General features: G+C 44.0%; 1 protein-coding gene across 1 annotated transcript; it reads right to left on the bottom strand.

The window, feature by feature from the left end:
• On the bottom strand, positions 1-24,116 carry MAL2 (mal, T cell differentiation protein 2). Its single transcript, XM_047783370.1, has 4 exons — positions 23,866-24,116; positions 9,712-9,882; positions 5,391-5,546; positions 1-2,280 (listed from the first exon to the last, which is right to left on the bottom strand). The coding sequence occupies exons 1-4, from the start codon at positions 23,995-23,997 to the stop codon at positions 2,209-2,211; spliced, it is 531 nt and encodes a 176-aa protein (XP_047639326.1). The 5' UTR covers positions 23,998-24,116; the 3' UTR covers positions 1-2,208.
• Positions 24,117-27,238: the final 3,122 nt, after the last annotated feature.

Below are 27,238 nucleotides of genomic sequence, written 5' to 3' on the forward strand. Positions count from 1 at the left end.
GATTATCAAATGAATACTTTATTAGAGTCATAACACTTATAAAATAAATTTCTTCTCATCACGGAGTTACCAGATTTTAAAACCAAACCAACACTCTCATTTTTTACAGCTAAGTTACATAAAGAAATTCTCAAATGCCGTTTAATTTTTGTTCAAGTGCTTTGTCAGTCAACTCACAAATCTAGATCATGATTAATCTACAATTCTAAGTATTCACAGTTAGATGAGCTTTAGGCTTGGTTCTTAATGATCTAGAAGCAATCCATTTACAAAAGTGCCACCAAAGCAGTTTCAAGAAATCATTTAATTTAATGCCACCAAGCAAGGACTTGTTAGACTTTGGAAACAAAAATAAAATCTCACAACTAAATCTAGCAGACTAACTTTTAACAATTCCAGCCAGAATAGGCTACATATCCTTATGGCACATTTATGACTTTGTAATATACAATTCATGATACAGGTTTACGTGTGTGGTACGGAGCTCGAAAAACCAAGGAAGTGGGGTATTATAGAAAAGCTATGACCTCAGTGTAAGTCATAAGACGGATTTCCTCTTGCCACATATTAAACATCTCTTTTAATCTTCATAATTATATCACAAACCAAACCCTAGTAAGAGTCTTCTTTCCAGGGGATTATCACATAAACAGTATTTGATCGTTGAGAGTTCACTAGGCTATTCATTCAGGCCCGTTGTGTGTTCTATGAACTCTAACAGTCTAACTTATGGCACTTATAAGGGATGATTCAGCCCAAAAGCCAAGGGTTGAAAGTGTAAAATAATAAAAAATGCCCTTTTCCAAGAGTTTTCTCTCTTGGGGCAAGAGATTAGTATTGTGCGTGAAAAGTGTGGGGCCCAACTCCAACTCGTTCTCCCATTCAAGCCATTTTGGCACTTTGCTACGACCAGTGTCTCTGAGGTGGGTTAAAGTACTTTTCTGTGCTACTCAGCCAGAGAAAGCTTTTATGAGAGCTGTAGCTTTAAAACCAATTCTGTGTATTTGCCACCAATGCAAAAACAACGTGGACATCAGGCTATTCTTTAAGCAGGCAAGGACTTTTAAGTTATATCTGATCCTCCATTCAAATTTAACTGAGTCATATAAAAGCATCAGAAGTAAAAAGTTCACCCTTCAGAGAACTCTGTTTGGTAAAGCCTCACATAACCACACACAAACATTCGTATATTCATGCACGTGGCAAACAGCTGTATTTGAAGCATAAATAAACCCAAAGTAAGACATGAGGAGCTAGATACCAGTTCCAGGAGTGGTTAGTGGTCTCTGAGGCTCTCGTATTAAATAAAGATGCCAGATGAGAGTTTTGCTCAGTGGTGAGCAAACCCGTAGGTTGGTTAAGCAACTACGGTTCACTTCGTAAATTACTTCTTTCCTGTACCCAAGACTCTGCTTGAATAAGCTTGAGAAACTACATGTCCCTTCAAGGGTAAGCATTTGACCATTAACCCAAAGGTGATGTGAGTACTGCATAATGAGATTAAATAGTATGTGGGTTGTCTAATTTGCTTTATCCCTTTCAGCATCAGCTCAATAAAATACAGAACACATAACCAATCAGCCTCTAGCCCACGGGCCAAATCTAGCCTGCTGCCTGCTTTTGTAAATAAAGATTTATTGGAACACAGCTACACTCACCCACTTACGTACTGTCTGTGATTGCTTTCATGAAGCTGCAGCCGAGGTGAGCAGCTGTGACAGAAACTGAATGGCCCACAAAGTCTAAAGCATTTACTATTTGGACCTTTAGAGAAAAGAACAAATACCCATCCCTCTTTTACACTAAAACACAGAGTTCAATGGGAAGCCTATTTGAAAAGTGTCTTTTAGGGAGTTTTAGTTACCTTTTAAAATTAAGGTTCAGGTGACTCAGTGACCAAACACGAGAGATACCCCCTTTTCGTGAATAGCAGCTGTGTATTGTATGGGAAATTTTCTTTAAAATAAAAAGAGAGAGAGAGAGAAAGAAACAGATGTAAAACTAAAGGCCATTTCTCTGCTTAACATCATAATAAAATTAAAATTCCATCCATCCATGAAATAAACCTTAACTTAGATTCTCTCGATAAAACAAAAAAATTACTTTGGGGACGTTGCTGTATCTGGACAAAATGGTATCCAAATTGAAATCAGACATAGAAAGTACACAAATGAAACTAACACACCGAGAGTTAGTGTGTAAGGAGTGTCACGGCCGCCATCGTCGTAAAGCCAGACCCAAGCTGCAACCATAACAAGCTGTCGTCATAAAGGCGAAAATCTAAGAAAAAAGAAAACGCAAATTCACATCAGATGGATAACACTGACTTGAAGAAAACATTCGTCCAAGGCAACAACTGTCTGAAGGCTGACCAACCCATCTAAAGATACATCCATCCTAAACAAAATGATTTATGGTCATTTCTTTTTTTTTTTGATGACTATCCCCTCACACCACTAACCCATCTTTTAAATATTCTAGCCCTTAATAATCTTCTCATCTGAGGACAGCCTTAGGTTGAGCCTTGGTTCATGTGCTGGACTCACTTATTAAGTATTGGTGGTACTCCTAACGTGGTACATATGTGAACATTCACAACGGAATTTGGACTGACTATTTGGACAGTGACCTCACAGCCAAGCGAGGGGCAACTATCAGGACTTGAGGAGGTCGCAAATCATTGATGTTACAGTGGAAAGTGACTTTAGAGCTGAACAGAGAAAACCCATAGAAACGAACCATCAGGCTGGCGTGCAAGATAATCCTCAAGTCTGCACTGAGCTCCGAATTACTGTTCTTAGTACTTCTTACTTCTTTACCACCTGCTGAGTGTATGTGGGTACGTTTGGTCCATATAAACAGATAATAGATACTGTCCTCACCTTTTGGGGGTTTAGGAGCCAGAGAGAACTACCAGCGCCATTCAACAAACTAACATACGATGATGGGGTGCAGGGATCCTTTACCAGGACGCTGGAGCTCTGAGAAGGCATATCTGACTCACCTACAGAACATGGTAACTATACCATTCTGCTCTTCTCCCCACCCATCTTCTGCTCACTGTCTCTCTGATGCGTCTCTGATATAGACTTTTTCTGCTGAATGAGATGATCTCTTTAAACTACAAATGCGACTATTTGATTAGAACAAGAAATCTCAATGACTATGAATTCTGAAAAGCTTACAAATGTCACAAATATTCCCAAATCTAAGACAACTATTTTTGTTTTATTACTGCCTGACACATCCTAATTTGGGAGATCTGCTTTGTTTGATATCCTTTTCATAAGACGAGGTGCTCTTCTTAAGACAACAGAATTAGAGAGATTTTATCATCTTGGAGAGAATCCAGTGTTTCCTCTTCCATGGTTGATAAAATTTGCTTTGTTTCGGAGTTCCCGTCGTGGCGCAGTGGTTAACGAATCCGACTAGGAACCATGAGGTTGCGGGTTCGGTCCCTGCCCTTGCTCAGTGGGTTAACGATCCGGCGTTGCCATGAGCTGTGGTGTAGGTTGCAGATGCGGCTCGGATCCTGCGTTGCTGTGGCTGTTGTGTAGGCCGGAGGCTACAGCTCCGATTCAACCCCTAGCCTGGGAACCTCCATATGCTGCAGGAGCGGCCCAAGAAATAGCAACAACAACAAAAAAAAGACAAAAGACAAAAAAAAATTGCTTTGTTTCAATACCTTAAAGTTTATTTAGGTTTTATACCCTATCTGTGATGACATGCAAATTGTGCAGGTGTGTCAAATTTGGGAACCCTCTCTCACATCTCATACATGATTTATAAAAGTTCAGGATAGTTCACTTTTTCTTAGAGCAATGATATATTCAAATTATAAATCGCAAAGTATAAATCCTAATGGACTTTGATTGATAACAGGTAGTGACCAGCTGTCCTCCATGTCCTCTTTGTAGTGGCAGGTGAGGAATTTTATGTTATCTTCATGGAGATCAGAATCTTGGGGGGCTGCATACATTGTAGCTTCCCCCCATTCTATTTAAAGTACTGCTCTAGTTTATGCCGTAGAAGCACAGGTGTTCTGATAAATGTGATCTCAAATAATGATTCCCATCAAAAAAGAAAAAGAAAAAGCCTGGTGCATTTTTATTTATTTATTTATTTTGCTTTTTAGGGCCCCGCTGGCAGGATATGGAAATTTCCAGGCTAGGGGTTGAATCGAAGCTATGGCTGCTGGCCTACACCACAGCCATGGTAATGCAGGATCCGAGCCATGTCTGCAACCTACACCACAGCTCACAGCAATGCCGGATCCTTAACCCACTGAGCGAGGCCAGGGATCGAACCTGCAACCTCATGGATCCGAGCTGGGTTCATTAACCACTGAGGCACAAAGAGAACTCCAGCCTGGTGTGTTTTTAATGATATAAGCTGAATCATCAGGTCTATACCTGACATTGACAGGAGAAGTTTCTGTTTTGACCAGGAATCTGCTTATACTTTCGTACATCGGATCATCTGATCGGTGAGGTGGTTCCCCTGCTGTGAGTCAGCTCAGCTGATTGCATTCACCCATGCTAGGCTGGCTGGCCACTGCATGAACGACCACTTTTGATATCTATTTTCAGTGAAAGACTGTCCTTTCTCTCAAACATATTGAAATAAAAACAAAAATGAGGGATTCAAGGTCACAAATGAATGGCTCACATATTTAAGAGTCATTAAAACTCAGACACTAAAGATTTACTTCTCTGAGGTCCTAAGGTACAGCACAGGGAGCTATATCCAATCCCTTGGGATAGAACATAATGGAAGATAATATGAGAAAGGGAATGTGTGTGTGTATATATATATATACATATATATATATACACACACATATATATATGTAGGTCACTTTGCTGTTCAGCAGAAATTGGCACAACAGTGTAAATCAACTATACTTTAATAAAAAATAAAAAACAATTTAAAGAACAAAAAGCAATGAGACACTAAAACAATTACTTCTATTGGAGGGTGTGGATGAACTGGGGCTTGTAGAAGGTGAAGCATGGAGAGGCTTATTAAGGCAGCCTCACTTAGGCAGAGAGAGAAAGGGGAGAACAACGCTTCTTACGTGTGTTGGAAGCTACAAGAAGTAAAAAGCACAATTAATTCTTTTCACCAAGTCGACTTTGTTGTGCAAAGCTGACCACTCCCACGGACCAGTATGACCTCACAAGGATGTCAGCCTCCTGGTGCTTCAGTTTCATCCTCCACAGCACTGGGGATAAGAACTTTGCTCATAAGGTTATTGCACAGATAAACAGCTCGTATATGCTTAATGCTGATGGCTCTTATTAAGGAAAACTCCGGCTGCCAGAGGAGTTTCTTGGAGACTTTGACAGAGGAAGGAGAGCGCTGGTAAACTGTACTCATCAAACACTTACCGTGGCTGCTACGTTGATGTTATACTGGTTGTCATTCAAGAGCGGCTGCAGCTCTGTGGTTCTATTGCAATGCAGACTGTGCAGCGATGTGGCTGCTGCTTCCAGTAAAAAGGCTCCAAAGTAGAAGACGAATACTGTAAAATGGTAAGCAAAATCCTGAAAGAGGATGGAAGAGATGGCAACAATTAAAAAGCATAGGCTTTTCTTTTGCTGTTTCTTACTTCAAACAAAGTTTAGGTTCGGGAAAATTAGAACATTTAATCAAGCAGTCTTGAACTACCTCTGCCACTTCTTTCGGCTCCCTTAGCAATGTCAAGCTGTTAGAATCCCAATGAGAACGAATCAACCCACTGTAATAGGTACAGTGGTAAACATTTGGATACACTGAATTTTATAGTAAAATACATAATGTCAGTGTAGATTAAGGGACCATAGAATTCCTGGTTTTAAAATTCAAGTAAAATAACATTTAAACTCCATCTTATTAGAGTTAATATATAGTAACTATTTTATTATTATTGTAATACAATTATAACACAATTATTGTATATTTTATATATTTTTAATTATATACATTTTATAATTATTTTATTTTTGAGCAGTTATTATTTTTATCCAGTAGACTGTCACTTCATATACTGAAAGATACAGAAGATACAGAAGGTACAGAAGAATATCTCCTGATATACTAAAACACAAACATATACTTCCTGTACAAAAAGTAGAGGAACTTTTCATACAAAACTCAATTGTTATTATTTCCTCTGTCACTGGCATTATCTTACCTGAGTTAATATCCCATCAACACCCTGCAGTATATTTTTGTTAACAGCTTCTACAGCGGGCATTTCACATGTATTATTATCCAAGGGGCAAGTTTTTAGCATTTAATATGTATATTATTACATACTATATTTTTATTTCACCATTTACACCAAAGCTAGAAAGCTTGGGAAAAAATACTGAAGACTTCAGCCATAAACGTTAATTTAATCGCATGATCGATAAAAACAAGACACACTCTACCTATTGTATTTAATATCCCACAGTGAATACTTCTAGAAAATAAATTCTTTATTAAAACACACCCTTCTTTTATGCATGGCATACAGGAGACATTAAGACTGTTACCACAGGGCGAAACGATGTTTTGAGTCATTAATGCCTAACAATTCTAGAATGCAGCAAATAAAAACTGTCACCAGATGGTGACAATTCCATGCATGGCTCAAAAATTTTCCTGCCTGAGAGTGTACAAGATAAATTGCAAAACCTATCAAAAGCAACCATGTGGGCAAAAATGACTAAGTATATAGAAAATCACAAAAGAAGAGAGAGAAAATCACAAAAGAAGAGAGGGAAAAACGGAGCCCTTTCCAAATACCATGTAAGTATATAAATAAGTAAATTCTTTGAAGGGAAGAGTTGGCTCCTTGAAGTTATGCCCACCATACAACAAGATAGTGCTGTAACAACCATTGTATTGTGTCCTGTGTGTTGCTGTCACCATTTTTCCCTCAGTAAGAGTGAATTACTCTAGTTAAAAAACCCATAAGATAAGGAGTTCCTGTTGTGGCGCAGTGGAAATGAATCTGACTAGCATCCGTGAGGATGCGGGTTCCATCTCTGGCCTTGCTCAGTGGATTAAGGATACAGCATTGCGTGAGCTGTGGTGCAGGTCTCAGATGTGGCTTGGATCCCGCATTGCTGTGGCCATGGTGTAGGCTGGCAGATACAGGTCTGATTCGACCCCTAGCCTGGGAACTTCCATATGCTGCACCTGTCGCCCTAAAAAAAAAAGGCAAAAAAAAAATCCATATGATAAACTTTTCAGGTAACCAATGAAACAAACTGGTAGTTTCTACAGTCCCTCTCATAAAGTGGTTTAATTTCTTAAAAAATCTCTACATGTTATTGTCTGTACATCAGATACAATGCCACAAACTGGGAAGTACAAATTTAGAAGACCCAATTAAACCTATAAATTTAGAAAAGTCAATGTCGATGCTTGGACTCAATACTGTAGATAAGATTCAACATAAATAGAAGGAAAAAAGAGGATACAGATATGTGTAGTAAAACCAGGAGTGATACTTGGAAAAATATTTTGGAGTTCCCATCGTGGCTCAGCAGTTAGCGAACCCAACTAGCATCCATGAGGACTCGGGTTCCATCCCTGGCCTTGCTCAGTGGGTTAAGGATCCGGTGTTATCATAAGCTGTGGTGTAGGTCACAGATGAGGCTTGGATCCCACCTTGCTGTGGCTCTGGTGTAGGCTGGCAGCTACAGCTCCAGTTGGACCCTGAGCCTGGGAACCTCCATATGGCATGGGTGCAGCCCTAAAAAAAAACAAACAAAAAAAAGAAGAATACTTAAACATTGGTAATGGGTAGACATCAACCCAGTTAGAAAGAATACTGAGGATGGCAGGATCCTGGAGACTTGTTACTTTTACAGACATGAATGCCTTAGTTCCTGAGCTATAGGAGGTCCAGGAAATTCTCCAAGAAAGGGCCAGGGGAAGGGGGAGCAGAGGACTTAGAAAGAGGCAGTAGGCTGGGGCCATGGCTATGTAGTAACTACTGGCAAAGTATCAGAGGGCTGTGCTACTGGTACATACGGGCCAAATACCATCTTCAAGCCTGAAAGGAAAAGAACCTGGTGGCACTTACCAACATCAGGGATTCATTCATGCATTATTATCAGAAAGCCAGGCATTTAGAAAGAGATAAAGCAACTATGTGTAACTTAAATAGGGATCTTTGAGCTTCGTCTCTTGACCAATTATTAGAAATATTTTCTCCTTGCTAATGAGAAATCGAGGCCAAAATGTAGACATACATTGCATCAGCAGCCTAAGAAACAGAAGAACTTTCAAAGTTTGAAACTGCAAGCCTCAGTGTGTTTAAAGAGCTATGATGGTTACTGATCACTTCCTCGAAATCAGATACAAGGCGAGCATCTTTACAAAACATGAATCCCATTATTCCTTAATAGCATCTGGTGAGGTTGGTATCATTACTACCATTTTACAGAGGAGGAAATGACATTTTGCCCAAGGCTACAGGGTTATTAAGCAATCCAGATTAACCCCAAGGCCTGTGGATGGTTGTAACCAGTGCACTACGCTTCCTCCTTGGCTGTACTCTCACCCACGCCACCTGCTGTGGGCTGATGGATGGGCAGCCACGCTCTAGACTTCACTGCTGATAACCTTTGGGATGATGGTTCTCCTTACGCTCTATAAGTCAGTCAAGAACACATACCTTCCTCCATGTTGAATAAAATGCTACCACACTTGAAAGGAACATCCATAAAGTTGGAATAAAGGTCTGATTTAAGTTTCTAACCACCTAATGGCAGTTCTTCATGAACTCCATTAAAGCGCTTTCCACCACGGATTGGAATTCATGCTCCATAGGGCCAGTGAATAACCACACGCGTGAAAGAGGCTCCCTATATTATATGGGAAAAAGGGAAAATATGTTGATCCAATGTAATGGTGTCATAGTTTGAAAAATGGTGTTGATTGCAAATTTATTCTTAAAACGTATCAATTCTTGCTAATCTAGAACAGGCACTGAAAGATAAAATATCCCCTCTCCTTTTTTAAGTATTTGGAGGGTAGAATATGGAGCTGCTTGTTTTCTGAAAAGAATATATGTATTTTATATCTGAAGCTGGAATCGATGGAAAATGTTAAGATACATCACAGCATCCATCTCCCAAAGGCATGCGTTCGATAGTTCAATAACTGTAATGAGATTCGTTTGTTGTATGAAATAAAACAGTCTTTGCAGAAAGGTCATCTAACTCATAAAGGAGTAACAGAGAGATTGCTCAGCTCTGTCAGCACAGGCATTGCACAGTCTGGGTACTGCTGTCCAGCAAGGCCGGCCACATGTCAGCACTGTGGTCGGTCCCGGGGGCCTGACCTTTCCTCTCCCACTAGAGGCAACAGACAGAACAGGGGACATTCTGTCTGGCTTTTCAGGACAGAATGAGATATGTATAGGGAGTTCCCTTCATGGCTCAATGGTTAACAAACCCAACTAGGATCCATGAGGATGCAGGTTTGATCCCTAGCCTTGCTCAGTGGGTTAAGGATCCGGCGTTGTTGCCATGAGCTGTGGTAGAGGTCGCAGACATGGCTCGAATCCCCAGTTGCTGTGGCTGTCAGCTAAAGCTCCAATTCGACCCCTAGCTTGGGAACTTCCATATGATGCGGGTGTGGCCCCTAAAAAAGCCAAAAAAAAAAAAAAGGAATGAGATATGTATAAGTTTCTCCCATTTTCCTGAAAGACATTTAAAAATCCCTTACCAGGAAGTTCCAGTTGGCATTAATCTGAGTCACCACGCCAGAGAGGAACACGCCCAGGAAGAGGAGGGAGCAGACAAAAGCTGTCACAGACACGAACATGACCCATCCTTGCAACAGAGGTAGAGGAACATTGGAGGAGGCGACTAGGATCCACACGAGTCCCCCCAACACCTAAAGGAAAAGAGAAAGACAGTAATCAGTCTGGGCCACAGAACTGAACAGGCTTGGGTGCTGCCTTGGCTTCTCCCGGACCCCTGCATGTGTTCCCGCAACCTGGCCAGAGACCTTTCTCCATCACCACTCGAGATGCCTTCTCACAGGTGCGAGCCAGCGCTTCTGCTCTTGGGCCTGATCTGACTCTACACCTAGTTCTACGCCTGCTTTTCCGTGGGACTCGCCCTCCACCCATGACAGGCGCAGCACTCTCTCACCATCCGACACAATTTTCTTTTGAAAATCTCTACTGCCCTCTCTAAGGATGTTGCTTTTCAGCCCACCATTTTTACAAATCCATCTCTGCTTGCTCTCCACCTCCTCTCCTTGCTGGTACGCTTCAACCCACTGTCCACTGGCTTCTGCTTTCACCGCTCCTCAGAGAGGCTTTTAGCAGAGATTAGCCATGACGTTCTAACCTGTCACTTCCAGCGAGCATGTTCCCGTCCTTACTATGACCTATTTGTACAGGTGAGATGATTGCCCATATACAGAATAGCTGTAGCCACTGTACATGATCGGAAACAATACAAATCTTCCACCATTTGCTGATACTCTTCTGTGTGTTGGGCACAGGCGTGGGCCCTTCAGATAGTCACAGATGTAACATTCACTAAATACCTACTGTGCCAGGTACTAGGAAGGAAATGGAAAACAATGGCCTTGGCCATCACAGAATTCACAGTCTCTTATAGGAAAGAGAAAATGAACCAAGGGACAAAACCGCTGCTTCACACACATCACAAATGGGCAAATACTGGGCCCTGCAAGTCCACGTGGGGAGGGCTCTAAATCCAGATTTGAAAAGTCTGAAAATACTCCCTAGAAGCAACAACCCAAAGGACAGGGCTGGGGGAGGAGCAGAGACAGAGACGGCTGGTCCAGGGCATGGGGTCGGTCTTGAGATGATGTGGACGGGCAGCGCTAAGAGACAGCCTGGCAGAGCTGAAGGGCAGGGCTCAGCATGACAGAAGCAGCAGGCACTGTGGGGAGCGTGGCCAGAGATGCCAACGGGAGACTGAGCTGGAGGGTCCTGAAGGTCAGCAAAGGAGATGAACTTCACCCTGGGGCAGTGGGGGGCCAGAGATCACCTTGAGCAGGAACAAGCATGATCGGATTTGTGTTTAGAAGCTTCTCTCTGGCTTGAGTATGACAACGGACTGGAGGGGAAAGGCTGGAGGGCTGAGGGACCACAGAGGAGACTGTTATGATGACAGAGCATACGCTGGACTCAAGACACTAAGGACACAGAGATCTGAGTGGACCACAGGGGAATTCAGAAGTAGCTGCGATGGTGGTCAGTGACTGATCAGACGTGGGACATGAGAGCAAATGAACAGATGAGGAAATACCCAGACATCTGGCGGAGACAGCTGGGAGTGAGTGAGACCACACCAGAGAGCAGTGCTTAGGGGCTGGAGACGGTCAGTTTTAGGAATCTACCAGCGACAGTATCCTCCTCACTTCCACTACAGAGAGAGAGGCGTAGCATGGCATTGCAGGCCCTTTATGACGAATCTTTTTCACACTTGTCTCTTGTCACCACACGCCTCACATATTACATTATGCAGTTAAAAAAAAAAAAAGACAAAACTCTTTCACAACTGAATGGCCTGGCCCAGAATGTCATTCCCTCCCCATGTGTATCTGAGAAACACCCATGCATAGCTCATCCTGAATAGTGCACCAACCAGAAGGTCTTTCTGGAGTTCCGCCCCGTGCTCAGGGCCCCAGCCCTCCTCCTCTGGGCCAGTTCCCTGCTGTGGATGTGTTTCATTGATGAGAAACACCATAACTGAATGTCCCTGGCTTTCAGTCCACCTAGACTGTCAGACCTTCTTGGCAGCCTACTGCTGCCTTCTATGCATTCCTTGAAATGTATTAATCTACATGATCATTCTTTCCGAATTCTCAGACAGGCACTGTGCTATATTAGGCAACACAGAGACCTAGGCTATCCACCTGTCCTGGAGACATCCACCACAAGTGCGAATCAACCCCCCCCCCCACTCGTGTAGGTGATATCACCTATATGACAGGCAGGCACACACGCGTGGCCAATAGAAGGCTCTCAGATATCTACTTGGTGAACAAATTCCTAGTTCCCATATGAGAACGGCTGGAGTGCCAAATATTAAAAACCAATAATCATATATATTTTGCTAGATAATATCCCAATTGTACAAGTCACTAAAGGGGAAAAATACAAATATTGACTTAAGTTTCTTAAAAAAAAGCTCAGTCATACAATTCATTAGTACTTTGAAAAACATTCTGGAAAACATAATAAATTATCACTTAAACAATGACAATGAAAGCACCCATGCTAATACATTGATAACAGTGCTGGTACAGCTCAAGTCCTAACTCCAAATCAAACATTTACCATCAACCCAGAAGGTTTTATAAAGGAAATCTAAGTCATGAATATTGATGCATATTTTACATTAAAAAATGTAACCACAACCTTTTAAGTAGCTATGAAAGAAACAAGGTTTCTGGCAAAAGATTCTCTATTCTTTCATACTGTTTAATAAATACTTGAAGGTGATAATACCTTTTTATTTTTATCTTATTTTATTTTGTTTTATTTTATTTTATTTTATTTGGTCTTTTTAGGGCCGTACCTGTGGCACATGGAAATTCCCAGGCTAGGGGTCAAATTGGAGCTGTAGCTGCCAGCCTACGCCACAGCCATAGCAACGGAGGATCCGAGTCGTGTCTGCAGCCTACACCACAGCTCACAGCAATGCCGGATCCTTAAAACACTGAGTGAGGCCAGAGATCAAACCTGTGTCCTCATGGATACTAGTCAGATTCTTTTCCGTTGAGCCACAACAGGAACTCCGACTTTTAAATTTTTTCTCAGCCTCTTTCTGGTAGAGTTTCCTTACTCTCCCACCACAAATCAGCTATGTAACTTCAAATACTGTTGAAGAGGTATACATAATGATACATAAACATCATTAGAGATATATACATAATGATATATTAAACATCTATTAATTCAAGAATCATTTATTGAGACTCTAGGTGCCAGTACAAAGAATAATAAAGAACAATTGGCCACTGTTTATTGGGGACAGGGAACTCAAATAGATAAGCATAATCATATGATACAGAGCTTATGATAATTTGACACCTCTGAAGAAGAGACTATATGATCCTTTGGAATTAAACATAATATGTAATAAACCTGGACTGCTTTCAAATCTGCCGCCAGGCACTGGACAAGGACACCAAGAAAAAAGGGGGGAAAAAAAAAGGCAAGGTTCTGTCTCCAGAAGCTCTAAATAAGGGGGAAACAGACACCATCAAATCTGATTCAGGAGCAGATTGTGGCAAGTGCTATAAAAAGAGCTCAACACAGTGTGCTCTGAGCGCCTGCGAGAGGGGAGGAGAGAGAGGAGGGGAGGAATTGAGAAGGTAGGCAGGGGAGGCAGGTTTTGAAGCAGGCTCTCAAGGCAGACGAGGGCTGTGACAGCGGATGCTAATGTGAAACAGCAGAGATGAGCTGTTCTTGTCAGACTCAAAATTACAGCCCTTCCCAAACCTCCAAGGCTGGGAAAGGGACCCAAGTGTGTATGTGAAAAGAGAACAGATTTCATCTCCCCATGTGTGGTGTGTGTGGCTGGAGGGGGAGTAGGGGGAGACAGGAAGGTGCATGAATGCCTCTCTGCTACACACACACACACACACACACACTCCCACTCTCTCTCTCTTTCCCCGCCCCCCCTTTTTTTCTCTCTCTTTCTCACTCTCTCCCTCTCTCTCTCCAACCCCGGATCAGAGATTCTGTGAAATCCAGATTGAAGTCCTGCTCACTATGGCAGCTTTGGAAGATAGAGGATGGGCCAGAGGAGAGAATTAAGCCCACTCTGCAGAGGCACCTTCCTCCCAGTAAGACCTGTCACAGTGAACGGGTCCCTAGGGCCTTGACACACTTACTTCACGATAAGCTACCTTTTCTTCTTGCCAAAAGCTACCTTGTCTCCTGAGCTTCCCAATCTGGCTCTACCTTTCAAAAGTGAGCTTTTAATAACATGACCAATGCTTAGTCTATTCCCTTCACCTAATTCGGGGCATTACTAAGCTCGGAGTGTTTACAGGCATGTTAATTATCAGCATCCCTGTTCAGCAGAGGTGACTCTGGAGGGAGCCTTGCTTTTAGAAGGGAAAGCAGAGCATGAACATGGTTAAAATCGGAGGGAGAACAGTTGATAAGTTTCGGAGCAACTGCAGAGTACACACATCCTGGAGAAGGGTGGCAAGCCCGGGGTGTGCACAGCTTGGATCTGAATCTGCATTCTGACCTCTTGTCTAGTATGGCCTTTCCCTGCTTGCTGGTGTCCTAAGATGTCTGATAACTACATACAAACCTCCCAACGGCACCACCTTTTGAAACTGCTTTCAGGAACTAAGTCGGGGCTCAATGACTTCAAATCTCAAGCTCTGACAAAAAGGCAGCCCAGCTTTCAGGTGACGCAAAGGGAAACATTTCTTCAGGTAGACAGCTGTCTTCTCCTGTTACCCCTCACCCCCTGAGCTCAAAGCGAGATGCCCCTGCTATGCACATCAGGTGCTCAAATGTATCCTGAGTTGCCATGACTAGGGGGCTGCCCATCCCTAACCCCCAGTTGTCCTTGGTGGCTTACTGTATGCTCCTGGCTTCAGCTTGGTTCCTGCAGGCCAGCAGGGTGTGACCTAGCTGAAGCCTTCCCAGAAGAAAACCATCAAGTACGTATCCACACATCACACCATACTGAGCCCTCAGAGTTGGAGCTAAAATGTGTTTTCACTACAAACTGTGGACTGGCGAAAATACGTAACCCCATGGGAAAGCATAGCCTTGAGCAAGCGGCAATTCCAGCCACATGGATTACAGGCTGCTCAACTTGTCTCCTACTTGGATGGTCTTTGCATATCCCCAAAGGATTCCTTCGGCAAATACCTTTTTTCTTTTTCAAATATCACTTATTTCCCAAGAGCGTGCTTTTAAACGTGTCCTCTGACATCTTAGGTAATAATTTCCAAACTCATTTGACACCTTCATTGTAGTAAATTCTTGTTATTCACTATGTAAGCAGGCCGATTCCTACTCCGACCTAATTTCAGTCAATGTGTGGAATGAGAACAGGGAAAGGAAAGTCAAGCCGAAGGTATGAAGGCCTGGCGAGACGGCTCCTAAGGAGACATATTTCATTATTTAGAACTTTCTGTATATATGACACATAACCTTCTCTTTCCAATTCTCCTACTATTTACGTAGTGGACATTCCATCCTTTTGTACCCATGAGAACGAACAAACGAGCAAGCCTAGAGGACAAAAAAAAATGTTTCCCAACCTGGAAGCTGATGAGGATAACAGAAATATGAGCCAGCACTGATCGAGCCCTTGTGTTCCAAGCACTTTTCTGAGGGTTTCATTTGCCCCACTTGATTCTTCACAGACACTGAGAGATAATTACTATTATTATTCCCATTGTACAGATAAGCTAATTAAGGCAGAGAACCACGAGTAACGTGCTCTACGTTATATAGTTAATACACGTTAGACCTGGGATTTGGCTTCCAGACCTTATGTGCTTACATTATGCCATTTTGTCCCCATCAAAGTTTAGTGTTCATTCTAGAGAAGGGTTTCCATTCTTTTGCTATGGATTGGTTTGGGGGCAGGGGCAGTGCTGATTCCCCAAAATCATATCAAAATGGGTAAATGCATATACATTTTTTTGAGGACATGGTCCACAGTATCCATCAGGCTCACAGAGGGGAATGTGGCCTCTAAAAGTTCAGAAGACCTTGTCTTTTTGATAACCCCTTCTGTTTCAATGGCTGCCGACTAACTGCAAATGAAACAATGTGGTTAAAGGATGTTTAACGTGTTCAGACTCTTTATCTTCTAGTCAGTATCTTACCTACAACTCCACTGTCTGCGCAACTTGTATTCCAAAGAATGTTTTTAAGCAGGAAGGGAATTTGGTCAACAGATACAACAACGGATAGACAAGTTTACAAGGCAGCCCACGAAAGTGTAAATTCATTCGCCATCCTACCGCAATCCCGGGATGACAGCCCTGGTGACAAGAGCTGCCTGCCTCTCCACGCTCACCCGCTCCCTGCGAGGTACCTCTGACCTCCAGCCTTCATCCTTTTGCTCCCTACACACAGAGTCCATTACACTGTTTCACGCTTCTGCCTTGCACACTGCATCAGAATCTTAGCTGAATAACTACACTCTGGTAACCATGTCTTCCATAAAGACCTCCTTGGCTGGATGCCGCCTCTTGGTGCATGTATCCACTGGTTTCCGGTGCATGTATCCACTGCAGCGCTTACAAGGACTGGTTTAAAATCATGGGTTCACATGCCTGTTTGGCCCACTGTATTGTGGGGTCAGAGTTGGCAACACTGCCTTAAATGCCTCTGTATGCTCAGAACCCAGGCCGGTGTTTTGTACAGAAGATGCTCAACTGCATTCTCTTAGAAATGAATGGATACGATGTATGGTTCTAGAAGTACAGGTCTAGCTGCTAGGAGCACAGTGCTGTTTGGAGCCTGGCTCATTCTTTGGTACATAGTGAGTGTGTAAAAATAGGCATGAAGGAAGCTGCCTTGTGGTGCAGCAGGTGTTCAACCCCTGGCCCTGGAACTTCCACATGCTGTGGGTGTGGCCAAAGAAAAAAAGTAGGCATGAAGACTCGTGAAGCAAGAACATGTACTTCTCAATTTTCAAGTTATTATTGGCAATGCCCACCACCTAGTACAAGATCTTAGGAGGCTAGGGTGGAAAGTTATGGGGAAGCTGGCACCTTTTGGAAATCTGGCTCATAACACTTTTTTTCAACCTTCTTCTTTTCAATTCTTCTTCAACCAGGCCCCCAATTTTGTTCAGTTTACCTATTCTACTGCAATTGTCACTGGCACTAGAGACAAGGGTAGGGCTTGTCTTGAGCCTTGCCTCACCCCCTCTGGCTCTCCTCCATCGATCTCCATCTGCCTTCTCACCAGGCTGACTTCCCTCCAAACCGGTCCTGGACCAGCCCCGGTATGGTTCTGAAGTAGAGGCATATGTTGTCAAGGTGGTTTTTGGTTTGTTTGTCTTGTTTTTAATCAGAGAAAGGAAAACAAGACAAATTCTGGGAAGCAATGGAAAATGACACATATAGAAAAGGCGGGTGGTACAAAATATACTAATGCAAATGAAGTTTTGCTGTTTAGATTTAGATTTGAAATGTTGAAAAATATGTCTGAGGATACTATAAAGAATTACACTTCTTCCTTGCCCGTCTGACCTAAATTTACATTTCAATTTCTTAAACCGTCAACGCTAATCCCTAAAACAGAAAGCACATATTACAGGGGAGAAATACATTCTGGCCCCCTTTTAAATTCTGATTTATAATTCCCCCCTGATTTTTAAAAATCCCCTTTTCATGTTTGTAGGTAATTAGTTATCACCTAATTTTAAATGTTCATGCGTGCCAATGCTTGCGCATCAGCGAGGACTGTACAAGCTACTGACTCTTCTCTTTCTTCCCACCTCCCTCCTTCTGAAAGCTATTACACAAAAGTCAGGAATGTCATCCATGGGACTATGAAAGGGCATGGCTCTTTTCATATAAAATAGGACACAGGAAATTCAGGTCAAACTATAATAAACTCCTGGTTCCTGCTGTGACTCAGCGGTAATGAACCTGAAGAGGATCCATGAGGACGCAGGTTCAATCCCTGGCCCCGCTCAGTGGGTTAAGGATCCGGCGTTGCCAGGAGCTGTGGTGTAGGTCACAGACTCGGCTCAGATCCCACATTGCTGGGGTGTAGGCCTGCAGCTGCAGCTCCCATTAGACCCCTAGCCTGGGAACTTCCACACGCTGCAAGTGCAGCCCTGAAAAACCAGACAAGCAAAAAACTAAAAACAAACAAACAAAAACAACTAGAAACTCCCAGAGATGAATCATGACATTTTACAAACTGGCTAAAAAAAACTTAAGAGGGCATATGCCAAAGCTGTCCTTCCCTCCTCCAGTCAGTTTCTCTAGAATATTTTCACATGCTGCTCAGCTTGCCCCACAGGACAATCACACAGCGTTTGTTGAGCACTGCATGTGCATGGCATCGGGTGTGCCAACCTGGTTCCTGTCCCCTGTCATTCATTACAGTCTTTCCTTCTCAGCTCTATCAACACAGATATTCCATGCCCATGGCCCCCACCACCAGATATAACATTTCCATCAGCCTCTGCAAGCCCAATCTCCTCTCCTTAACCTTTTCCTCTGGACCTCAAGGTCTAGGCTTTCAGCAACTTGGTTTAAAGTTTTCCATATTTAATTTCTCACATTTCTTGCAGGACTGCCAGTCAGGGTAAAATAATCTTTGGCAGGGGCACTTTTTTTTCTCTTAGAAGTGTTTTTGTTGTTGTTTTTGTCTTTTCTAGGGCCACACCCGCAGCATATGGAGGTTCCCAGGCTGGGGGTCTAATCAGAGCTGTAGCCGCCGGCCTGTGCCACAGCCACAGCAACGCGGGATCCAGGCCTCATCTGGGACCTACACCACAGGTCAAGGCCACACCAGATCCTTACCCTGCTGAGGGAGGCCAGGGATCAAACCTGCAACCTCAGGGTTCCTAGTTGGATTCGTTAACCACTGAGCCACGACAGGAACTCCTCTCTTAGGAAGTCTGAAAGGCTCTTTTCACCTGGATGGAGATTTTAAACCCAGAGGCAAAGGGAAAATCTTAAGAGTTGAAACCCCTTCTGGGAGGAAAACATACCCACAGATAGCCTCGTCTTCAACCCTGCACACGCACAATATCCCTTAGCAACCAAAATCTATCTTCTGGGCGAGAAAAGAAAACTCTATACTGCCAACATTTATGTGTCAGTGCATCTACAGTCAAAGCTGTGGGTTGAAAACAACCTGAAATCCTTGCCATAGATTTATCTGCATGACTGCACATGCCGGCTCCCCAGCCGCTCCCTCCTCATCATCCTTTCATTAACATTTTGTTTTTCTGGCATAATTCCTGCGTTACATCTTATATTTTAAGTGTGGTTTAGGATCATTTCAGGCCATGCCAAACGTTACCTACTCGGCTGACCTTCTCAATATCAAATCCGTGGCTCTTCTTCTCTGCTTCTTCCCTTTGTCCTACTTCCGGTTCTCATGGCCCCTCATCCAAACCACTGCAGTGAGCTCCTTGGCTCATCTCTATTCCTTCAGTCTCTCTGCTTTATTACCAAACTTCATGCGTGAAGACTTCGACAGCACAAGTCTGATCAGGTTGATCTGTGTCCTCCAGGGCCTCCCTATCACAGACAGAATAAATGCTAGGCATTGGCCTCTTATGTCTCAGCAAACCACACCTTGAACCTACCTCCTCTTTCTCCTTTTGCCACCTTCCCACGAAGCATGTTAAAACACAAAACAAAAAAAACCCCTAACCATTGCCAGAACCTTCGTGGCATGGTCCTTTCTTGAATCTGGGTCTTGTACACGCCCTTGTGTCTACCTGGAAATCTCTTCCTTGCCTTTTCTGTCTATTGAGCCTCTACTCATCATTTCAGGCTCGACTCAAATGTCACCCTCCCATTTAAAGCTGCTTGTCCTGGCCTCCCCAGCGGCCAGATGGACTCCACTCTGTTTTGCAACAGTCGTTCTTCATAAACCAATTTTATCACTTCTGATACAGCACTATGATTCTTTCTTTGCTTTATACTTCACTGTATAGGAATTTCTTTTAAGGGCAGGAGCTATGTTAATTATCCTATTTCCATGGCATAAAACAAGGCTTGATGCATGGCAGGTTTTTAATTAGTTGCTGAATAAATGACAATTATTGTGGCATGCAAAACACTGCAGTGAGAAGCCTGTACCTGAGTCCTGGACTATCTTATGCAAAGAGAAACATATCTCTTGGGAAATGTAGGTGGTTTCCTAAACTCTGACACAGTGAAATGCTCTGAATTTCATAATGATCTCTATTCTTTTCCACATCCAATAATGTTATTTTCGTTCTTCTTGTGCATTATACAAGCCAAGCTCATTGAGGACAAGAATCAGAAATAGCTTGTTCAGCCCAATAGTACAGATGCTCCAATGTCATTTTCTTGTGGACAGACCTGCCTGGAAAATCTTTAGCTGTAGTTCACTTTTCACTGTTGTGTCTTTCTTCCCTGAACGGTACTAAATTTTGAGCATATTCTCTCAACCAGGTTATAAGCCCTTTCCAGTGAGGCAGGGTCTAAACATCTTTGTTCTCAGAAGAGTGTCTTGTGCCCAAAATCTATTCAATAAATACCTGATGAACATTTAGAAGATATTAATGCAGGAGAGATATTGATAGATTCCAAAAGTGATAACTTTAAAACATTGTTTTGGCTTTTTAGGGCCGCACCTGTGGCACATGGAAGTTCCCAGGCTAGGGGTCGAATTGGAGCTGCAGCTGCCCGCCTGCACCACAGCCACAGCAACACCAGATCCAAGCTGCGACTGCGACCTACACCATGGCTCACGGCAATGCCAGATCCTTAACCCACTGACCGAGGCCAGGGATGGAGCCCACATCTTCATGGGTATAGTCAGGTTTATTACTGCTGAGCCACAAAGGGAACTCCCTGAAGGTGATAACTTTTGAAGGTAATGTTTTCCATCCTAAACTAGAAGGCTTCACTTTGCAGACCTAACTTAGTATTAAACTCTTTGAGGCAAGCACACCTTCATAAATATAGCTGAGTACAAAAACCAATGGGCTGGCAACTTAGGTAGACAGGAGTGGAACACACTGATCTCAAGAGGTCACACCATGCACATGAAGTTGCAACATCCTCCACCTGTGAAGCCAGTGCTCTAAACTGCTTTACCTGGTACTTTGAGGCTGGCACTGTTTGTATCTTTTGAACTCACTCTCCAACAAATGCCTTACACTTGAGAGATTCTAAATGTGGTGCAATAAGGGGAACAGAGATTACATTCTTTGAACAAAATTACTAATAAGTGTGAGAAATGAACTCTAAGATTGTGGTTTTTATTAGTCAACTATTGATGGCCCAGCCCATCTTTGTCAGATGCAGTTTTCCTGTCTTTGGTTTTAGACAGCAATGGGACAAAGAAAATCACAAAGAAAAGTGGATTTGAAAGCAAGTCAAAATTAAGGAGTTTGGGCATATTCAAAAAACACTGGCAGAGGCTAATATAAGGGGTTCCCAGAAACGAGATCACCTAGAGTTTTAGAACTGCTTCTGGTGAATTCTCACATTAAATTTACAGGGTGAGAAATTCTGAAGAGGAGCCATAGGAGACTGAATATTTAAAGGGATCAGAACATTTAGAGAGAGATTAAGAAAGCAGGGACCAAAGATGCTTCAGAATTGTCTACCTGGCTCAAATCTGTGCATCTGCTCAGTGTTGATATTCGAAGTAGAGAGAGGGGTACCAAGGTGACCTCCATCTCTGCTCTCATAAAGCATAGAATCCAATAACACTAAGTGGTACAGAAGGATGAGGGCCAAGGAGGAGCTACAGTTTGGCTCCAATGTGGTCTCTTGTTTCTCTAAGGTCACTCGTTCCATTGGAATAGTTTGGCCCTTTTATTTTTGGGGGGATGGGTAGGGGAAGAGAGAGGTAGATAGTCACGTAAAAAGAAGTCATGAAGGCCTATCCAGACGTTTGGCCATAAAAAGCGAAAAAGTAAACGGAAATGCCTTTTGAAAATGATGCTAGTCTATCTAGATAAGGGCCCTTGTCGTGCTTTAGGACTAAGAAGCCAGAGGAAATGAAGAGACAAGAGGAAGGGACTCTGTGAGTCTGGGATTTCCCCTAGAATGGGGAGTGACAGAAGTTCTAGCAGAGAGTGAGGATTCATTGGCAAGAGAGAGCAGTCTTGTCCACGGAGCCCTGAAAAGACCTCCCTTGGTGGTTTCCTGTCTTGACTATACTTTAGGAACTCTGGGGAGCTTTCTTAAAAACCTAAGGGACGCAGCGTGTTCCCCCAGAGATTCTGATTTAATTAGTCTGGGTTAGCCACAATACTTTAAAAAGCTGCCCACAGATGTAAGTAGAGCAAGAGTTGAGAACTAACCATTGAGCTGGATAAACAAAGAGATATGGGAGTGGGAAGGAGGAAACAGAAAAATCACCTTCTATGTTTTGCCCTCAGAATCAGGCAGAACTTCCAAAAGGGTCACATGACCACATTGGTTCTTGAGATGGTATCTGATTTGATGGCACATGAATAAGCCTTCTTTGTATATTATATATATATAGGTACATCACATATCTTTACATACATATATACATATGTGAACACATAAGCATCTATTTAAATAAATATCAGAAAAATATAACCAGCATATTAAATTTGAGAATTCATGCTTAGGAGACTGCTTAGGATGAGGCTAAGGTAAGGTACTGAAATTCAGAAAGAGAATGCACTTAAATGCACAATCTGTAAATTCTAGAACAGGTGGATACGGCAATAACTTCTGACAGAGGGATGCAAACAACAAGAATTTGGGGAACACCAAACTAAAGTAGCCCAGAATCTATAAAATCTTTCTCCCCAGCCCTTTCTGCTCTAAACATGTGTCACTCTGCATAGCAGGGCAGGCTGCTTAAAGCCACCTTCGCCCCCCTCTTCCCACCTCGATGCCTGCACCTCATCCCAAGCATTCAGGTGCTTCTGATCTGGGCTCAGACTCAAACCAGCCTCTTCTAGCCTCACAGTCATGATCCGATTACTGATGTCACAGCCCTTAACTCACTTGTCTCCTTTTTCAGATTCAAATCAGAGCTAAACTTAACTTAGGGTGCCTTAGCATAATAGGGCGGAAAACCAATGCTCACAAGGCATTCCAGCCCCACTAGCACAAAAGTGAAACTGAAGCGACCCAAATCCAGGTTATGCAAACTCAAAGGAGGGGGTGAGGGGGACGGCAAGAAAAAAACCCAAACCAAGCAAACAAAATCAGCCTGCAGGAAAGGCCCTGACTCGAGAACGTTTCACTCTGTATTTGCCATTCTCTGGGCATGATGCAACTCAGGTTGCCCAACTTATATTTGCACATTTTCCCCAGAGAGCTTCAAAACCTTCCAACTCCATGAAATTCCTTTTAAAAAGTTTGTCTGTAGCCCAAGAAGGTTACAAGAGAGGCCGGGTGCCCCGACTGTCACCTAGGCCCAACAAAGTGCCCTGAGAAGGTCTGGGGTTGCAAAGGTAGACTAGGAAGGGAGAAGGCTCAGAGGCAGTGCAGCGAAGAACTTGACAGCCACTTCTGTTCCTCTCCCCTACCATTCTCACGCCCACTTGATTAGAAACTGCCAAGGGCACCATACGAGCTTCACCTTTTCCCTGCCCTGCCTTCTGAGCCTTGCTCCTCTCCCCAATCCAAAGGGCACTCATAATGGCAAAGGGGAAAAAAAAGTCTAGATCTTTAGCCCTCCCCCTCCTCTTCCTGGTACCTCCCGCCCCCGCTTTCCACATCCTGGCGGCCTCCTGGTCACCCAGTCCTCAGCTACACCTTGCACCACCCAACAAAATGGCAGGTAGCAACAGGCGAGGCCGAGAGCGCCGGCTCCGGCTCCAGTCCAGCGCGGGCCCCAGGCCAAGCCACCGGGGTGGGGGTGGGGGGGTCTCTGACGGCATCCCCAAGCCCAAATGGTCCTGTCCTCTCAAAGTCCCCAATCCTCAGCCCCGCGGGGCCGCCGGCTCGCTCTCCCAGGACCATTTCTGTCGCCAGCGGCGGAGGAGGTGCCAGTGTAACAGGTGCCAGGCGAGAGGGCCCGGGGGGCAGCGTCGCCGCCCAGGTGCGGGCTGTGCTGGACACAGAGAGGACCCCGGGAGGGACAAGAGCTGGGGACGGCGCAGAGGGAGACATCCTGGGGGCCAGGATGCCGCTGCCAGTCCCTGACAATCGGGGCGCGACCCTCGCTGCCCCACTTACAATCTCCAGGCAGACGAAGGCGCCGGAGTATGTCCGCAGGATATCGGGGCCGGCGGGCAGGGTGACCCGCGGAGCCGGGAAGGACACGGCGGGATTTGGAGGCGGCGGGACTGCCGCTCCGCCGGCCGACATGCTGCCGCTGCCGCTGCTGCGTCTCCGCGCACCGCCGCCGCCTCCCTCCGCCCGCCTTCGCCTCCCGGGCTCGCGAAACCGCCGTCGCCTGTCGGGTCCGCGGGGTCCGGGAGCGCCCGCGCCGGGTGGGGGGGCGTGGCTCCGTTGCCCTGGGCCCGGCGGGGCCCCGCCCCATCACATGGGCCCAGGTGAGCGCGCCTCCGCCCTGGCGCCCGCCTGAGTCACGTGTGCAGGTGTGGCGGCTACCTGGCCCGGCTTTGCTCTGCTCTCCTGGTTCTCTTGCCCCGCCAGCGCCCAGCGCTCCTGGAGGGTCTTGAAGGCCAGCCCCAACGCCCTGCTCTTGTTCCTTCCACCCCTGCCCTTCGTTTGCACCTGTTCTCTTCCCAGTGTCCTCTCACTAATTCTCATAGCTCCCCTATCTCACTTTTCTCAGTTTAACGGTGACACAGGTCTTGGAGCTGCTGTGCAGAAGGTAAAATCAAGGTCATCAGTCACACCTAAAAAGTGGAGTGGGTCAGCTTTAAATGGGACTCTTGTAGGATTTTAAAAACACCAGTAGGACAGTGTCCTGTGTTTGAGTCAGATGGGTCAGCTCCATCACCCACTGGCAGTGGATGCCCTGGCAGGTAACCAGATGCTTTGCGTGCCCGTGGTGTGCTCATCTGCGAAATGGGGCTGAGGAAATCTATTCCGAGAGGATGTCCAACTTACATGATAAAACGTGAAAAGAGTGAATTCCTAGTAAGCGCGATCATTTAATGATAGCTGATGTGACTAGTGTTGTTCTAATTTTTACACACATCAGGCTGTTGTGTACACACGGTGCTACATAGGTTATATTTTCGACTAAAACTTTACTTGATTTCACCTGCTTGAAACTTATGACTCGATGTTGTCTTTTAAACACTTGAAAGGACTTTTTTTTTTGGGGGGGGATTCTATGTATGGTTTGGATTCCTTGCTCCAACTTATCCCCATTTTATAGTTGGTTTTAATGTCAACCTTATATAAGTGAAATAAAAGAGATGAGGTTAATTTTCTCAAAGATCAGCTGAGATAAACACATCTACACACAGCAGCATATACACGTAGAGCAGTTTGGAAAAAAATATTAGGCAATGTCATCAGACATTCTCCAGATTGAATACTGATCTTGTCCGTCAGGTTTAGCCTTTGAGGAACTGTGTTTAGCTGTATGCGCTGGTCAGCAGATTTAAGTCATTCTACCTCTTTATTATTTTAATAAGCGAAACTCATAGGTGTGGTGGCAGCAGCAGAGCAGAAACCACAAAGCAGGGTGTGAGTGAAACCTTTTGTGTAAATCTCCTATCTTCCCACCTCTTAACGTTGTCACTTCCTGATATTAATGTATGGTATTTACTTAATAGGAATTTTCATCTGTTTGATCAAAGAACCCTCTCCGCGTCCAGACCTAGATTGTCATGGAATGATCTTTCATGATTGTTTTATTTTCTGCCTAACAATTCTCAATAAATACTTAAAGTACTTTCAAAAGGATGACCTCTTCAAAGTCTTCATCCTGAAGATGCTCAGCTACAGTGATGGAACCCCAAGATGACAATGAATAAGCGTAACATGACTTGCAAGTTTCGAAAAGTGCTCAGTAACTCAGAAGAGCCTCAACTGTGCATCTTTAAAAAAAATGGCCAACCAGGGGAAACCCCTCCCCTGTGTCCCTCCCAGGACCCTCCTTGCTGTACCATGCAGTTCCCACCACCGCAGGGTACACTTGCTCTCCTACCGTGGAATTTAAGAAATTGTCATCGAGGCCTCTTCTATTTTTGTAACATATTATTTGTTTAAAAAATGAATTCCTCCCTGGAATGATTGTCCCCTCTCAGGACCGTCACCAAAACCTATTTGCTCCTGATAATACTAGTTGCCTTCTAATGAAGGCAACAGTTCTGGAATCAAAGGAGGAGAAGCACTCATCCCGTCCCTACCCAGATCTCTTCTTCCACATGATGGGGGGCTCTTCGCAGTTTCACTTTTCTGCTCTTTCCCCATCATTTCTCCATAGTTTACTAACGTTCAGCCTGACTTTTACCTTGCTCAAAGACCTCCTTGGAACCCTGTGGTCTGGAATGTCATCGTTCATATTCATGATACTTTCAAGTTTCGTCTCACAAGGATTTGCTACCTTCAATGAGTTGAAATCACATCTGGACCCACTTCTTACTTGGCCTCTCACGACTGCTCTTCCCTTGCATGCTGACATCTCCTATCCATTGAACTCTTCTTTGTTTCTCAGTCCTTTGGCTGCCAGCCTTTCACTTCCTCCTCTCATTGGCCCCTTTCTGACTTTTCTGGCTTCCCTATGCATCTGTGCTTGTGGGAAGGCATTTTAGAGATGTTGGTATTAGTCCCAGATACTGCCTCCCATTTTGTACTTTACTGTACATTGATCTGCTCTGCCCCATATTCTGCAATGTGAGTTCAGCCCACCATCTGCTTCTGCTCTGATCATGCCCTCACGCGGCCCAGGGCTGCTGAAGGAATATTATAGTCACTGCTTGTTTCCATTACTAACTCATATTATTTAACCTTGTCTGGGCCTTAAGGATTTCAAGGTATCAATTTCTTCCACCACCCCTGCCCCGTTTCTCTCATTTATTCTCTCATAGCTTCTGAAACTGTGCCTGTGATTGTGCTTGGCACAAGTAGACAGTATGTTTAGTTTAATGTATGCAAGCAAACTTAAGCCATTCCAGCTTTCCCTGCTTTCTCTTACTTTATAAAGGGTTTTATGATATCTAACTAGTAATACTTGTTTCAGTGAAAGTAGGACCATCAACCCAGCGATCCAAGACAAACGTCTGGATGTTTCCCTTGGTAGTGCCATATTTAATTAGTTATAAAGTCTGATGCTTCTACCATCTTATTTTCCAGGCTATGTCCACTTCTCTCCATTCCCATGTTCTCACTCTATCTCGGGATGCCATTTCCTCTCACAATGAATACTTTAACAGTCTCATTTCCCTTCCTCATGTGCCCTACACTGCTATCAGAATGATTTCTAAACACTCTTCTACTTAAAATTCCTTTAGCATTCTCTTGGCCTCATTTTCCGCAAGTCTTCTCAATCTCCCTACAGTTCCAATAGCTCTCCTCCCTCCAGACCTTCACATTCTTTCCCTCTAATGGAACAGCCTTTCTTCTTACCACCCCTCTACCCCATATCTATTTTCTGGATAATTCCTTTGGGTCATAAGGGAAATCT

Source organism: Phacochoerus africanus, chromosome 6, assembly GCF_016906955.1.
Source record: "Phacochoerus africanus isolate WHEZ1 chromosome 6, ROS_Pafr_v1, whole genome shotgun sequence".
NCBI lineage: Eukaryota > Metazoa > Chordata > Mammalia > Artiodactyla > Suidae > Phacochoerus > Phacochoerus africanus.

Excerpts from the sequence above, each read along its gene's own strand:
- MAL2 (XM_047783370.1), bottom strand. The coding sequence starts at position 23,997 with ATGTCGGCCGGCGGAGCGGCAGTCCCGCCGCCTCCAAATCCCGCCGTG. Across the intron at positions 9,883-23,865 it reads CCTTCGTCTGCCTGGAGATT|GTGTTGGGGGGACTCGTGTG; the intron begins GTAAGTGGGGCA and ends CTTTTCCTTTAG. Across the intron at positions 5,547-9,711 it reads ATGCCAACTGGAACTTCCTG|GATTTTGCTTACCATTTTAC; the intron begins GTAAGGGATTTT and ends ATCCTCTTTCAG.